The following is a 17,413-nucleotide window of genomic DNA, read 5'->3' on the forward strand; positions in this document are numbered from 1 at the left end:
TAGGCTGGGTCCCCAAGGATCACGATAGGCATTTCAACATCCCCAATGGTCACTTTCTGGTCCGGGAAGAAAGTCCCTTCCTCCAGCTTTCGAAACAGAGCAGAGTTCCTGAAGACGCGAGCATCATGTACCTTTCCCGGCCATCCCACGTTGATGTTGGTGAAACGTCCCTTGTGATCCACCAGGGCTTGCAGCAGCATTGAAAAGTACCCCTTGCGGTTTACGTAGTCGGTGGCTTGGTGCTCCGGTGACAAGATAGGGATATGGGTTCCGTCTATGGCCCCGCCACAGTTTGGGAATCCCATTTCAGCAAAACCATCCACTATTGACAGCACGTTGCCCAGAGTCACTACCCTTGCTATCACCAGGTCTTTCATTGCCCTGGCAAATTGGATCACAGCAGCCCCCACCGTAGATTTGCCCACTCCAAATTGATTCCCGACTGACCGGTAGCTGTCTGGCGTTGCAAGCTTCCACAGGGCTATCGCCACTCGCTTCTCAACTGTGAGGGCTGCTCTCATCTTGGTATTCTGGCGCTTCAGGGCAGGGGAAAGCAAGTCACAAAGTTCCATGAAAGTGGCCTTACGCATGCGAAAGTTTCGCAGCCACTGGGAATCGTCCCATACCTGCAGCACGATGCGATCCCACCAGTCTGTGCTTGTTTCCCGGGCCCAGAATCGGCGTTCCACGGTATCAACCTGCCCCAGTGACACCATGATTTCCACATTGCTGGGGCCTGTGCCTTGTGAGAGGTCTATGGCCATGTCAATTTCCTCATCACTCTCGTCGCCGTGCTGCAATCGCCTCCTCGCCTGGTCCGGGTTTCGCCTTGGCATGTTCTGGCTCTGCATATACTCCAGGACAATGCGCGTGGTGTTCATAGTGCTCATAATTGCCGCGGTGATCTGAGCGGGCTCCATGATCCCAGTGCTAGCTATGGCGCCTGGTCAGAAAAAAGGCGCGAAAGTAGTATCTGATGGACCAGGAGAAGGAGGGCGGGAGGGAGGGAGGGAGGGAGGGCCAAGTGACGACATGGCGTACAGGTACAGGAACAGGGAGAAACACAAACAACTGTCACACAGAATGGTCCCCCCAAAGATTAAACTGGAAACCCTGGGCTTAGCAGGCCGTTGATTTCACGGAGGAAGGGGAAGCAAATGAACACAGAATAAATCTATTTTTTACATCTTAAGGTGGCAGCCGACGCTGCAGCATGAGTGACAGCCATACCAGTATGATGATGATGGGTACCAATCATAATATACCATCATCTGCCAAAAGGCAAGGGGCTGCTGCTGTGTAGCAATGCAGCCCCATGTCTGCCAGCCCCACGTCCGCCAGCACCCAGCATCGCCCTCTTCTGGGTGCTTAGCAGACAATATTGGGCAATTGGCAGAAAATAGTACATTATGACTGGTAACCGTCATCATCGAGACAGTAGCATGTCTGCCCAGGTGGCCATGATTGACAGCCACTCCAGTACGACGACGACGGGTACCAGTCATAATATACCATCGCCTGGAAGGGGCTGGTGCAATGCAGCCCTACGGCTGCCAGCCCCACGGCTATCACTCATGCTACACCGTCTACTGCCAAAAGGCAGTTAGCAGCTGCTGCTGTGTAGCAATGCAGTCCCACGTCTGCCGGCACCCAGAGGACATATGGTGACGGTGAGCTCAGCTGTGCTGAGCGGGCTCCATGTTGTCTGCACAGGTAACCCAGGTAAAAAGGCGCGAATCTATTGTCTGCCGTTGCTGTGACGGGGGAGGGAGGGGCCTGACGACATGTACCCAGAACCGCCCGCGACACTGTTTTGCATCATCCGGGCATTGGGATCTCAACCCAGAATTCAAAGAAAAGGCGTGAACCGCTTCGCGGCTCGAGCTGTGGCGCAAACGTAGTATCTGACGGCCTAGGGGAAGGAGGGAGGGGGGCCGAGTGACGACATGGCGTACAGGCACAGGGAATTAAAATAAAGAACGGTGGCTGTGCATCAGGGAGAGACACAAACAACTGTCACAGACTGGTCCCCCCCAAAGATTAAACTGAAAACCCTGGGTTTAGCAGGCCGTTGATTTGACGGAGGGAGGGGGAAGCAAATGAATACAGAGAAAATCTATTTTTTACATCTTAAGACGACGGTGCAGCGTGACTGATAGCCCTCGGCATCTTTCTGGGTGCTTGGCAGCAAATACGGGGCGGTGTATGACGATGGTCTTCAGGCCTATTGCACGAGCTGCTGCTCAGGGAAGACTCTGCTAATGTGCGATGACCCGACTTGTAATAGGCCGGCCAACAGTCATAATACACCATTTACTGCCAAAAGGCAAGCCCCACGGCTGCCAGCACCCAGATCGCCGATGAAGGCTACCAGTCTACTGCACCGTCTACCGCCAAAAGGCAGTTAGCAGCTGCTGCTGTGTAGCAATGCAGTCCCACGTCTGCCGGCACCAAGAGGATATATGGTGACGGTGAGCTCAGCTGTGCTGAGCGGGCTCCATGTTGTCTGCACAGGTAACCCAGGTAACCCAGATAAAAAGGCGCGAATCTATTGTCTGCCGTTGCTGTGACGGGGGAGGGAGGGGCCTGACGACATGTACCCAGAACCGCCCGCGACACTGTTTTGCATCATCCGGGCATTGGGATCTCAACCCAGAATTCCAAGGGGCGGCGGAGACTGCGGGAACTGTGGGATAGCTGTGGGATAGCTACCCATAGTGCAATGCTCCGGAAGTCGACGCTAGCCTCGTACTGTGGACGCGGTCTGCCGACTAGAGCACCTAGAGCATTTTATTGTGTGGACATACACAATCGGCTGTATACAACCGATTTCAATAAAACCGGCTTCTATAAATTCGAACTAATTTCGTAGTGTAGACATACCCTGAGAGAGAGCAAGCATAGGCAAGACAGCTTCTGTCCAGGAACAGAAGGAGTGAGTGACTGCCAGATGCTCTTTCCACTTTCCCTCTCCCCACGTTGGGGTGGGAGGCGCAGGAGAGAGCGAGTGGTTGCAGGGCTCTTACACTATTTCTCACTAGGAGGAGAATGGATGGAGGGAAGGTTAGCAGCCCTTAATGAGAGGGAGCTCTGCCTGCTCGAATATGAGAGCAGACTGAGCCAGTGAAGAACAGCGCACAGGACCCATTCTGTACCAGCTCATTGAGCAGAGTGGGCCTGCATATTTGGGAGAACTCTCAGAAATTGAAACACAACACTGAATTAGGGAGGGTGTAACTCTGACTTCCCTTTCCTTGGTAAGTTAAATTCTGAAGAGTAACATGCATTTTTGCAAGGCCTTATTATTTTTCATGATTGTATCCTTCTACAACCCCATTTCAAACAGACTCTAATGCATGGTTTCCTTCCCTTTTTCCTGGCTAACTCCTCCAAGTAACTGATGAGAGGTTGGTGTAAATGGAGAAGATGCATATGTACACAGACGTTCATGAAGCCAAAATTTAACCCAAGCCCTGGATTACATGACTTGCCCAGATTCTCTCCTTTTGAATGGTCTGCAGTCGTGGGAGAGAGGGAGGGCAAGGATGCATTACAGTGGGTACTGCCTGAGTATAGTTGGGTGGAAAACATATGGCAACAGTGTAAATAGTGTCCAAACATAGGGTGCAGTGGGTGAGCAGGAGAAGGGTTAGAGTTATGATCCTCCTTTGTAGCTTTGTGACATCACCACTACAGCCAAAGCAATTCCCTTCTTTGAAGGAAGATTTCTTATTTCAACACTTTTTTAGTCATACACTATTTTTAGATTGGCCAAAATTTGAAATAGCTTAACTTGCAATTAACTTTACAAACTGTCAGTTATAGGCTTTTCTATAGAATCCATCACATTAATATATAAACAGTGGTCTGACTTCACTGTTGGCCTAATTGACAAACTTGAGTGGAGTTGTGCCTGCATATGCCAGATATGAATTTGGCTCAATATTTCTAAAAGATAATCAGTGTTTCAGTAATAATTGTACACATTTTTGCTATCCATCTGCTTTGTGGGATACCTGATCTGCTGTGTGTGGGGTGGGATCACTTAACATCTCTGTAGCACAGTTTCCCCATTTCTAAAATGGTAGTAATGTTTACCTTGAAGGGATAATGAATGGATGCATGTAAATTATGTTGAAATCCTTGAATGAAAGGTGCTACAGGAAACAGAAGTGTCAGTTATAACCATATTGTATTGCTTGCATGAATGTGATGACCTATGTTTGCAAGGCCAGTAATTTTACTCAAGATCTGGAGATGTTTCATGAAGTCATATCAGCGTTTAAGAAAAAAAGGCTCAACTGCAAAATAAGGGCCTTACCCATTTTAAAAGCCATTTTTCTTGGCAAATACCTTAATTTTCATTATGAAAAATTACTATTCTCTGGGAAGATACTGCCATTATTTATTTATTTGTTTGTTTATTAGCTGCTAGTGCTATTGGAGTAGAATTTTCTTTTAATATTGTGGAAAACGTGGAACTGCCAAAGCCATATTTCATCAAAATTTGTGAGGGAAGGAAATAAAACAGTGTGACAGTTAATTACGATCATGGCAGTTGGACTGAAAAGACTGACTTGGCAGGTGCTTCTTGCTGACAGTTTACCCCTACAAAGCCCTGACAGAAATGTCAGACTCAATAAAATCTTTCAGACTATGTGAGTGGAGTGATTTTTGTGTGGGAGTGTGCTGGCAGGGGGCTTTGGTATTTCAGGCACCCTTTACCCCAGTAGCTTATAGAGAAGTTCAGAATCCAGGTCTGTTTGAGCAGATATTAATTTTTTGATACCAACTATTTTGTTATGTCAATGAGTTTTACATTTGTGTCAATGTTAAATTATTTCCTTATAGTTCCTGGAAATGACAGAATCTCAAATTACTTCTTTTACTGGAAGATTTTTAAAGCTCGTACCTTTCGATTTTTATTATAACTTTTTTGGTAAAAAGACTAGACCTTTATGTAGGTCTTGTCTAATATTGTATGGTACATACAATGGGCCAGATTGTCTCCCTCCACCCTCACCATGAAAAACTGTGGAAACTTTTCCCATAGAAATCTCAGTGGTGATTCACATGTAGAGATTACTCCTCAGCATGCTATTAGGTGGAGGGGTTCATATGGTAAAGCTGTGGGATCTGTCCCCTAACCTGGTTATCTCCATGAGTTCAGGTTCATCTGTGCTGAGATGCTACCATTGCCCATGGCAGCCTTCTCCAACTTCTCCCTGGCTTCCCAGCAGTGTAGTCCCAGTGGATCTACTTGAGAGTGACCTAAGCATTACGATCTCCTTGAAATCCATCATAGTCGGTGTTCAAAACCTGGCATGGTCAGCTCACCAGTTGATACTTCACAGGTAGATAAGTTGAATTCCATGTTTTTCTGCAAGACTTTAGTGCTGTGCCTGCTCTGCATAAACATTAAGTTCCATGATACATCTTGTCAGAGTAGGGGGTTCTCCTGGAGTGCCCTTACACTGTTCTGCAATATCTCGGGTGTCCCTTGGGCTGCCACCCTCCTCTCCTTCCAAAAAGGCTGACTTGTGGTGTTCCGTACTTATTTGGCCAAATCCTGCTCACTTTACCCCTATTATCTTCAGTAGGACTAGTCATGTGAGTAAATTGAGAAGGATTAGGCCCATGGTTTGTGAACTCAGATTAGTCTCTTAAACCTCATTTGATTTGTCAGAGAGGTGTCCTCTGTGGGTCTGAGCACAGATCCAAGACCAGAAACTGCTGACTTCTAATCTCCGTTCTGACACAGACACTTCTGTATCTTGGGCAAGTCACTTAAATTCTCCCACCACCTGTAAAATGGGTACAGAAATATGTATCTACCTCGTGGTTTTATTATGAGGGTTAATTTGTTAATGTTTGTATGGAATTCTTATAAATGCTAGGTGGTGGTATTTATTTTGTTATTACTTAACCATTGTTGTGTTTTTCTTTTCAGATTTACTTGTTTGTCACGTGAGTGGTGTTATGCTTTCTATTATCAGCCTACTGCACATATAATTTACTGTGGTCCTAAATCTGTTTTCTTTGAAGTCGGTTGCAGCACTGTCTTCTGTGGGAGCAGCATTGGCCCTTTGTATGCAGAATAGTAAGCAGTCATTGTTCAGTCCATGATTTTTCTGGAAAGTTGAACAGCATAGTCGCTGTTGCTGAAATCAGTTAAGCATGATACAGTCCTCTTACTGATTTTAAAAAAATGTAGTAGAGTTTGGCCTTCAAGTTATGTGGCAGCTTCAGGATACTGTATTGAAACCAGATAAGAGGAAACAGGAACTTCATCATTCTTACAGGTATCTTCTTTAGGTGCTTAAAGCATTATTTTGAGGGAATAAGTAGGTTCTTGGGTTGATTTTAAGCAGTTAATCCAAAAGACACCGGTGAAGCTTTCTTTTGATTTCTTAGAATTTACTTTCATTGAGCAATCCTTGTCTTCCACCTTCTTATCTACTACATTACGGTCCTGATTCTGCAACTTGACTTTGTTCAGAGCTCCTGCACCAAGCCCCATTGAAGTCGACAGAGTTCTGTGCAGGCAAACTGCTGAACCTGATCAATTTCAGGATCAGGGCTTCAATAAGTTTCTGAGTCAAAATGATACATGCTGTATTCTGCATAACTACTCATTTTTACATCAATCCTGCAAACACCTCTAGGACTAAGGGTCTGTCTGTGTTTTCATTATGAATGCTTGTTTACAAATTTCATTCGTGAGCTGAATCTTTAACATCTCATTTTGGGGGGATATTTCTTTTTAAATTTTAAAAAATCTGTTCAACTTTTTAAGTTTAAGAAGTGAAAAAATAAATAGCAGATGATTTCTCAAAAATGGCTTTCTTTTTTAAAACTAGTTATTTAGCCTTGGAAGTGAATGTCTATTTATTTGAGAGGAAGATAAATAAGAAGCATATCACTTACACAGTATAATGCCAAAAGTACATGATGCTGTATAATGGGCTAGATGTGCCAAACAAGTACAGCGTGCAATGTCTTGGCAATGCGGGGGAGGAGGGAGAGGAAATGTTGGTGTCGGCAACCTTCTTTTTCTCCAAAGGTATTGCTTATAAATATAACAGGGATGTTACAAGTATCCGGGGGTAGCTTGACACCATGCAAGGCACTAAATTTAGCCGTATGGAGTGGAAATCCATCAACCTCAACAAAAAACTTGCATAGTCTTTAAGGTGCCACCAGACTCCTTGTTGTTTTTGTAGATACAGACTAGTCTTTAAGGTGCCACCAGACTCCAGGGATGTTACATTTATTTTAAACCATGGTTTTGGGCCTCACCTGCACATACCCTATCACATAAAGTAAACTCCTCAGCTTGAGGTTCAACTCACTTACCTGATGCTGGGTATGGAGCCACACCTTCCCAAATGCATTACTTTCCTTTCCACCTTCACCCAAGCAGCCACTCTTACAGCTCTTTCTTTGGGCATCTGTGCAAAGATGGCCAGATGCAACACCCATTGCATCCGATGAAGTGGGCTGTAGCCCACGAAAGCCATGGTTTTGGGCCTCACCTGCACATACCCTATCACATAAAGTAAACTCCTCAGCTTGAGGTTCAACTCACTTACCTGATGCTGGGTATGGAGCCACACCTTCCCAAATGCATTACTTTCCTTTCCACCTTCACCCAAGCAGCCACTCTTACAGCTCTTTCTTTGGGCATCTGTGCAAAGATGGCCAGATGCAACACCCATTGCATCCGATGAAGTGGGCTGTAGCCCACGAAAGCTTATGCTCTAATAAATTTGTTAGTCTCTAAGGTGCCACAAGTACTCCTGTTCTTCTTTTTCCATTGAAATCAGACTCCCACTAATTTAAATGGGCATTGGATCAGTCTCCAGGAGCTGGGAGGAGGAAGGTGAACTGAGGTTAACCCCTTGTTTGTCCTGGTGCCAGTGCACCCTATCACAGAATCCCATATGTTAAGCAGCATATATGCTGCTTTGGTTGTCAATCAGATAGCAGTGGTTAATTTTAAGACCTTGATGCAATATAAAATACACCTGTATTCTAGGAATCTTTCACTTCAGAATGTACATGGGAAATGGATCTTTCACTACTATTGAAGCCTAGTCTGTCTGTCTTACACTAAATAGTGCCATTAATATATAAATAGTTTCACCTTGCATACTTCGGAATTCAGGGAATTTATGTTATGAGTAAAGACCTGCTACTCATGCTCTCTGAAACCAACAGGCTACCTGCAGAGTTATTTACACTTCAGTGGGAGTAAGGGTGGCAGTAAGTAAGGCTGGCTCCAAGTTATTTAAAAAAAATAAGTGCTATGGTGTAAGAGATTCTTGTAAATGTGTAGAAAGTGGGTTAAAGAAGATTTGACAAAAAAATTAATCCATACACAGAAAGAATGACTCGCAAACTGATAGTAATGCTTAGTTACTGCTTTACATTTTTCAGAGCACTGTACAAACATTAATCCTATTTCATATTTAAAAAAAAACTGTCGTTTTATTTTCCCAAAATTACAAATGATTTAAAATTCTTAGGCAGTAATGAAGCTGCCAGATTTCTCTTACCCCCTCTTTTAGTTTGGAGTTCTGGGAATTTGTGGTGAGGGTAAGACACGCGTGCACTCTCTCTCAAACGCTTAATTTTGACTGCCTTCATTCTCAATCAGTTTGTTGACAGGAAATGAGTCTGTACCAGTACGTGCCTTTTGAGGACTGTTTCTGTGTAGTTGTGATGATGAAATCAATGTGTGGAAGTCAGGTGTGTGTGTGTGGGGGCGGGGAGTCTGCTTGACTGGCCGTTGGTTTTGGCAATGTGTAAGTAGGATTGGAGGGCTAATCATAATTCTTTTTCTGACTGCCGTATGTATCAGAAGTCCAGGCAGCCTTAATGAGCATTGCCTGCATTAATTTGAAACCCTTGCTGGGAAATCATGGGAAAATGGAAAAATGCATACTTGTATGTCACCCTTCAGATTAACGGTTTATGCGGCACTGGAGCTCCTTGGAGCACATGGTGATGACGCAGTTCTGGAGCAGCTGGTGAAGAAATCTCTAACTATAAATGTGTGCCTGTCTGCATTTTTATAGGATATCCTGTTAAGTCAAAAGAGTTTATTTACTGTAGAATACAGGCTAAATATGGTGCTCAATATGACCATCTAGTTCAATGAGTAAATACATGCAAATTCAAGGCAGTTGTCTGTGTATCAGGCATTTTATTTTCAGACATTTTATTAATTTTTTTTCAGCCACCTGTCTTTACTATAAAGTATTTTTCCTCTGCCTGTAGCATATTTCCTATCTGTTGCCAAATAATAAAAAAAGACCACATTTCTTCATTGGGATTTGCTATCTTGGGCTGTTGGTCTGGTATCAAATGCCATTGACTTCAGTGGGGCTCTGCATGGATGTAGGAGTTCATGCTGTTGGATTAGTGTACAGTATTGTGGGAGTGGGGAGAGGAGAGTATGTTCTTAAGCCTTATGTACACATAGCATGTAGTTTGTAATTTAACTTTTCTTTTCACTCTTTGAAAACTTTTGGGGATTTTGCCATCAATGAGATTAATTTAGATGCTGTTCAGTTACTTTCCAAATCCACCCTGTCCATGATTTTTATACTTGGGATAAACATTGTCTCCATACTGAAACTTGCAACGTAGCTGTTCATATCAGAAAGGATACAATGCTCCCTACCCCCCAATAAACACGTATTCCTGCTATTTCTTAAACCCAAAAAATTTGCCCCCTCTCCTGGTGACTTCTGGTTTCAGACCATTTTCATTTAGGCCCTGATCTTAGAGACTTTCATGCCTAATTGTATGTCTCTGAGTAGTCCCAAGGGTGAGATGTTAAGTCCATGTATAAGTCTTTTCAGGATGGGGTGGCTTTATTACCTATTAAGATTAGCTTACTTTACAAAAGTTGACTCTAATTTATTTTAAGGATCTATTTCCTTTGAAAAGTATTTACTAACCTTCTGCAAACAACTATAATATTTTATCACATTCCACTCCTTTTAAATTGATAGGGCTGTGACCTCTGGGTATGTTAGAAATGCACTCATTTCACTGGGGAATTTTTAACACTGCTGCAGCACAACAAAAAAAAGCTGACTAATAAAGAAAGTCCCTTCTCTAATATTTCGTAGCAATCCCCTTGGCCCACCCATTATTGCATTAGGCAACATTTATTAAACCAAGAAGGAGATGTCTTCCAGTTTCTGAATATCAACAATATGTTAAAAGCAATAACTATTCTGTGAGTTATGATCTCTGACTCTAAAGCATTTTTCTCAAAGCACTGTTCTCAAATTTATATTGCATCAGCAGTGGTGTTGCATTAGTACACATGCAGCATAAGGTTGCAAAAATAAGGACACACAATAAAAAACTTTTAATTTCTGTATCTTAAAATCTGGTATGATTTTTTTCCTGTTAAATTACAATATGGCCAACAAATACTATTTATTTGTGTGTACGCATGTATGTGCACACAATCTAGTTATTTTAAATATATTTTTTTAAATTGTTGTAATGGTAAGGCTCCTTTAGCGATATAAGTGGTGCCGGGGACAAAAGAAATATTTACCAAAGAAAGGAGGATAAAATGAGCATCACTAGGAAGGTATTATAAATAATGGAGAATAACATTTTTTAAAATGTATTGGAAAGTGTCCCTTTAAATACAGGGAGACGAAGTGGCACAAAGTTATGAAGAAATGTGAGTAGTCGGTGGGGAGCAATCCTGTTATGGCAAGGGGGCTGATCCTGGATGATTTACTGTGTCTTTTACATCTTTGGTGGGCAAATCCTATTTGATGACAGTCTGAGTTTTACCCTCTGTAAGGAGCAGGCCTTAATTCTATGATTTAAATTCTGTTATTTGAGGTCAGTAAAATTTTAGTCTTAACACGGTTTGGCTTTACTCCCCGCCCTTTCCTCCCCCACCTGTTTAAACTTCTCAACTCTACTTGCAGCAGTTGTTCAGCAGAGGGAGCTTTTGGAATAAGCTGCTGATTTGTCTTTGCCTTCAGGAGACCCAGTATTTTGGCTTAGCCCAATAGAAAATTTCACCCATCTTGGAAATCAAGAGTTCAGCGTCTGGTCCCAAGCCTGTGAATTTGCAAGCACAGCTTTGCTTCCATTCAGAAGTATTATGGTTTTTAAAAAACACATTTTAATAATAACTGAACTTTTATTCTGATTTTGATTCAGATACTGTTATAGATGCTGACTTTTCCATTTCTTTTCTTTCAGGAGAGAACTGGCACTTGTTTAGTTTACCTCTTTATATATTTAATTGTATTATATTTTCATTATATGCAAAGATGATCTATTGGCTTTGATATTAAGCTTCTTCTCTCACACACACAATACGTATGTATATATGGCCCTAATATTTCCTAGGTTTTACATCTTAGTATTTTTGATTAAAAACAACATGCCCCTAGTTCTTATAATGTTTTTGAATTAATAATTTTACCTAGTATTGATGTCTTCAGACCAAAGCATAACATTTCAGAAAGGTTTTGTAAATGGGATTTCAGTAACCATACAGTTCCTTTACATTGTTTCAGAGTAGCAGCCGTGTTAGTCTGTATCCGCAAAAAGAACAGGAGTACTTGTGGCACCTTAGAGACTAACAAATTTTTAGAGCATAAGCTTTCGTGGGCTACCACTTGCATCCGAAGAAGTGGGCTGTAGTCCACGAAAGCTTGTGCTCTAATAAATTTGTTAGTCTCTAAGGTGCCACAAGTACTCCTGTTCTTTTTGCCTTTACATTGTGTTATGCAACATCTTTCTCTTCTATATACATACATTTACTTGGGCAGAAGGCAGTTGGCTGATTGTACTGTGAGTTAACCCAAGTGTATTGTAGTTAGCTTAAAAAAATTAGAAGCTGTAAAGAAAATACCAAATTACATTTTTTCTTAACATTTCTTTCATGTGTATTTAAGAGTTTTGCCATTGACTTTAGTGTGACTAGAATCCGTTCCCAAACTACTTCAAATGCATAAAATATTTTATGCCTCTGTTTTGGGGTTTAATGTTTTTGGGATTTCAAAACTTGACACTTGTGCCTTTCTTTCCCCCAACGCTTCTCTTCTCTTGTTTCTCTTCTCTTCTTCTGGAGAAACAGATGGATGAATTATAAAGGGAGGAAATGCTTTTATGAGTTAGTTGGCTAGCACTCAAGTTGGTCTCATTTGATGGAGATTGAAGAAGTGAAAATATAGTGGAACACTGCAAAATGCATAAGTACTTGTACATTGTACTGCATGGGGTGGCATAAGTAATCACCTGGATAGTGGTAGGAACTGAGGTATTGTCTGTTTAGTTAGGAAGTCATGTGAATCCAGCTATTCCCACCTTAGAAATATTTACACCAGACTATATATATTGTGTGAAAACCTTGTCCAGTCCACCGTGGCAAGGTAGTAAATGACAAGCCCAGATGTTTTTATGAATACTGCGAAATCTTTTGAAGGGCTAATTCTGGAATATAGCCTTAACTAATTTACATGATTTATGTTATTTTTTTCCCTCCACTACTGAAGATGAAAGTGAAAAATCAGAAAGCTGAAAGATGAAAAGTTTTTTTTTTTTTTTTTTTTTTTTTTATGGTTTTACGGAAGCGTAAACCCTTTCTCATTTGGTAATTATCTGGGAAAGGAAAACTAATGCTGTGGCATTTTTGTTAATCAGGTCTTCAGGTGCTGGGAACGTAGCAGACCGTGTCTTGGCTCAGCTGTTAACGGAAATGGATGGGATAGAACAGTTAAAGGACGTGACAATTTTGGCAGCTACAAACCGACCGGATATGATAGACAAGGTAAGAATAGTTGCATTGTGGTATATACTGGTCTCTTGTGAAAACCAACTTCTGGAATAATTTGATTCTCTTTCAGTGCTTTTCCCTAATTCTCTAATCCAGTTTCTGTTTAAGGGAAGATGTTTGAAAACAGACAAAGGAGGAGGAAAGGATTGTCTGCATTTCCTTTTTTTGTTGCATGAGGCTTAGTGAAAATAAAAATATTCTGCAACATCCTTAAGTATCAGTTTTCTGGAAAAAAAAATCTTTTTAAATCAAGCTCACAGGATGTGTGTAATATTTCTGTGGAGCCACTTGTGTCTATTTTGTTTTTATAGTGTTTGTTTATGAAGGAGTTTGCTGGACTGCTGGTTTCATTAGTTATTTCCTTTGAAAATATTTAGTAATCAGTGCTGCTAATTCAGCCCATTTCCAGCCATAGCTGTTCCAGGTGTAAAACATTACAATTTCTGTTTAGATACTGAGGTGATGATAGCTGGATAATAATTACACCCCATTTTACATTTTGAGAAACTTAAATCTGTAGCTTAGTGCAAAAAAAACAAAAACAAAACAACTCTGCAACTCCCCCCAAATCGCTTTAAAACAGTCCACAGCCATGTTCTCTTGTCAGAGTAAAACACACTGGAATGGACTAAGTTTGAACTGCTTTCCTCTAAAAAGCATTTCTAAGTGGTGGTCCTTACTCAAGGAAGTCTTTGCTTGCTTGACTTTGGCTCCAAAAAACACAACCCTCGAGTCACTTGTGTCCAAGAGACGTTCCACTGATGGCTGTTATCATTAAGGCTTTTTTATACCCTTTGTGTGTTAGCCACTAGGGTAGAGCAGGTCAGGAATTTTTCCTCAAATAAATTTCAGTTGAAAATGTCATTTCTAATTAAAATTATCTGTGGGAATTTTTTGATCCTTGCCAAAAATATTAATTTTCTGTTGAGAAAATTTAAACTAAATATTTCATTTGGCATCAGGTCAACCTGAGTTGAATCTGACAAATCTGAATGTTTGAAGGGAAACATTTCCTTTTGGGTCAGTTTGATGTTATTTTGTGGTCACCTGAACTGCCACAGTGCTTCCTAGAAGTTGAAGTTTGGGTGCCTCATGCCCCCATTTCCCTCTATGCGCCAGACTTGTTGGCTGGACTCCCATTATGCACCATGGTCTCCCCTCTGGTTGGACTGTCTGTTCTGCCAAAAATTCTAGTATTCAAGTTTTTGCCCCGATTTGGGAAAATATCAAATTTTGAAATATTGGAATTTCCCCATGGATGGAAAGCCCAATTTTTGACCAGATATCCTATAGAACAGTGGTTGTCAACCAGGGGTCCTGGGCCCCTTGGGGGCCCTCAAACAGGTTTCAGGGGGGCTGCCAAGCAGGGCCAGTGTTAGACTCACTGGGGCCCAGGCAGAAAGCTGAAGCCTGGGGCTCTGAGCCCCGCCACTGGGGGCTGAGGCTAAAGCCTGAGCAACTTAGCTTTTTGGGGGGTCACAGGCAATTGCACTGCTTGCCCATAACACCGGCCCTGGCTTTTATAAGCAGAAAATCAGTTGTGCACAGGTGGGCCGTGGAGTTTTAATAGCATGTTGGGGGGTGGGGCTCAGAATGGAAAAGGTTGAGAACCCCTGCTCTAGAGCAACATAATCACACTTGAGCAAGACATTCCATTCAGAAGAGGGCAGTACTACACAAACATGCTAACTACTAAATGACAAAAACGAGGAGTCTCTAAGGTGCCACAAGAACTCCTCGTTGTTTTTGCTGATAGACTAACATGGCTACCACTCTGAAACCTATTAAATGACAGTAGGCAGAACTCATCCTTGAAATTAGCCTTCTCCAGCAGCTGGCTATCAAACCCAACAGGCAGCTACCAAACTGTAATATTAATAGCTGCGCAGGACTTCTGTTACTAGCAATACTGCATTCTGCAGCTACAACTTCTGCTGCAAAAGCAGACCTCAATCATGTGGACTGGAGGATTTTAAATTTAATCTGCTGGTTCTGTTCTAATGTCACAGTATGTAGTTCTGGTCCGTGCACTGATCTGTTTGTACATCCACTTTTTTGGGAATAGTTTATTTTAGTTATCAGCTGCTGCAGAGCCAGCAGAGGGAGGAGGGGATATACTGCTGAAGACAGGAACCAATGAAAGGAAACTTATTTCTATTTAGAAATTAGCCAAAAGGTTGAAACTTTACTGAACTTAAACAAAATTTCACCTACAGGCAATAAGGATGGAACCTGACAAAGCCCTTTTACCATCCCTGATTTCCCTCAGTTTTGCCATTTCCGGCAAAGTGCAAAATAAATGGCTCCACTGAACAGAATACTATGTAAATACTTGTAGTAGAAACCCTGGAGCAGCGTTGTAGATGTTCTGGTGGTTGGGAGGAAGAATTCTGTTCCCTTTGTATCTCTGTGAAAGTCACATATACAGATCCCATTTAGCTGAGATTGGAATTGGGTGACAAGGATTTCCCTCTTAGTGAGGGAAAGGGTTTTCAGCTTAATATAATTTAAATGCAAGGGTAGCTGTTAACTATTAGCTTTTCTTCTTTTATCCTGTGTAATTTGGACTGCTACTTCAGGAAGCTCTTACTTTAACTTCAAAACACTAGTTTGTGTATTTGCTGCTACCACTTGTCCAGTGAAAATGCCTAGCTCTTGATTTTGCCAACAGATAACGAAGAGGGAACACAGGCCCATTAAGTTATAGTTTGTTCTGAATAGAAAAGCTCCCTGACTGCCTTACAGTATTTAAAATCTATGAGAAATGGATAAGACTAATTTTCTTCTTACATTATTTTTTAAATACAAATTATGCTTCTCCTACCTCCTTTTATTGCTGATTTTTACAGAGCTGTATCGTTGTTTATTAATTATTACTGGATTGGACAAAAGGAAAGACAAGGGAGAAAGATAATATTTTAAATCTTTTGAAAATGATTTTATTTTCCAAGGTAAGAAACTCTCTTAAAAGGGCTATTTTATAAATGGATATAGATTAGAATCTTGCCAGTCCACACTGACTGCGGGAGGGAGAGAGTGGGAGTGCAGCTTAATGAGGTTTGAGAACCAGTGAGTCAGTGTGGTGGTGGTTGTACACTGGAGCTGGAAGGTGTAATTTCCATCTCAATTAAACATACAAGCTAGCACTCTCAAAGTGGCAGTGTAGCTGCAGCTGCACAGGCGGTGGGATGCGCTAGCTACCTCGAGTACAATCCTATCTGAAATCTGAGGCACAACTGTTAGCCATGCAGCCACAGTTACACTGCTATTTTAGTGCACCAGATGTATCAGAGCACAGGTATGCCTACCCAAGTTGGAAATTACACCTCCAGCCAGGGCCGGCTTTAGGCCAATTCCACCAATTCCCCCGAATCGGGCCCCGCGCCTAAGAGGGCCCCGCGCCCAGTGGCAGGGCCGCTGGGGTGGGGGCAAGTGGCCGAGAATACCTTCCCTGGCTAGATGCTCCTTGTTAATTTTTACTCACCCGGCAGCACTCCGGGTCTTCGGCGGCACATCAGCGGCGGGTCCTTCATTCGCTCTGGGTCTTCAGCAGCACTTCAGCAGCAGGTCCTTCAGTGCCACCGAAGACCCGGAGCGAGTGAAGGACCCACCGCCGAAGACTAGGAGTGCCGCCCGGTGAGTACAAGCCCCACGTGTTTTTTTACGTTTTTTTTTCAGTCATCCCTGCCGGGGCCCCGTCAAAACTGTTCGAATCGGGCCCCGCACTTCCTAAAGCCGGCCCTGTCTCCAGCTCTAGTGTGCACGTACCCACAGTGACATCATGCTGCCTACAAGCCAAGTAGGTTGGTTGCACCCTTATGCTACTCTACCCCAGGAGTCACAGATGCTTACAGTGGTTGCTCTTTCTCTTGTTTGGAAGGGAAAAGGGAGAGGGTGAACACTATAAGAACATCACTATTCTGGGCTTCAGTAAAGTAACAACTGGAAAATCTTGCAATGTGGATTTGTAGTTTACGTTATGATTAGTCAGTTTCCATATATGCCTTTTAAAAACTTTAAAATATGAATTAATGTAATGTTTTTAAATACTCATTAGTGTAATCACATATTTCCAATCAATATATGCCCTTCTCAAGCATTCATATGATGACTGTATGTTCACTTTAATGTGTGTTCCTTATATACTGTAAAAAGTCACAAGTACAATGCACATCTGTGTTCTTTGCTTTGGTGTTGCAGGGATTGAGGAATATAGTAAATTTTACTGGAGGTTCTGTTCTTCGCCTTGTAAAGAGAGTAAAGTTTGGAAGGTGTTTGATGTGTCTAAATATATTAATTTACCAAAAGAGTAAACTAAATCCAGCATATGTTTATGTAGTTTCTTCTTTATCTGTCAATATACAGTTTATGGTTCTTTCCTATAATTTGAGACAGACTTTTGAGAGTATAGAGTGCACGTAAGTAGAAGATTATTTTTCCTCAGTCTAATGCAGGCTTTGCCATCATTGTAAATATGGATATCAGGGCTCTCTTATTTGCGCATATTTTTAGCCATCCATTTAACTGTAAACGTGGTTGGTACTTGTGACATACATCTGTTAATTATAATAATTTCTTGGA

General features: G+C 42.1%; 1 protein-coding gene across 4 annotated transcripts in view; it reads left to right on the top strand.

Moving 5' to 3' along the window:
• The window catches only part of SPATA5 (spermatogenesis associated 5), a 306,473-nt gene that overhangs the window by 94,236 nt on the left and 194,824 nt on the right, over window positions 1-17,413 (top strand). For all 4 annotated transcript variants that reach the window (XR_008445214.1, XR_008445213.1, XM_054030920.1 and 1 more), the window contains exon 14: window positions 12,700-12,826. Coding sequence is in view for 2 of the 4 variants with exons in the window: in XM_054030920.1 (XP_053886895.1) it covers window positions 12,700-12,826 (127 nt within the window). In the remaining 2 variants the exon portion in view is untranslated. The remainder of the gene's footprint in view (window positions 1-12,699; window positions 12,827-17,413) is intronic.

Source organism: Malaclemys terrapin, chromosome 5, assembly GCF_027887155.1.
Source record: "Malaclemys terrapin pileata isolate rMalTer1 chromosome 5, rMalTer1.hap1, whole genome shotgun sequence".
Taxonomy (NCBI): domain Eukaryota; kingdom Metazoa; phylum Chordata; order Testudines; family Emydidae; genus Malaclemys; species Malaclemys terrapin.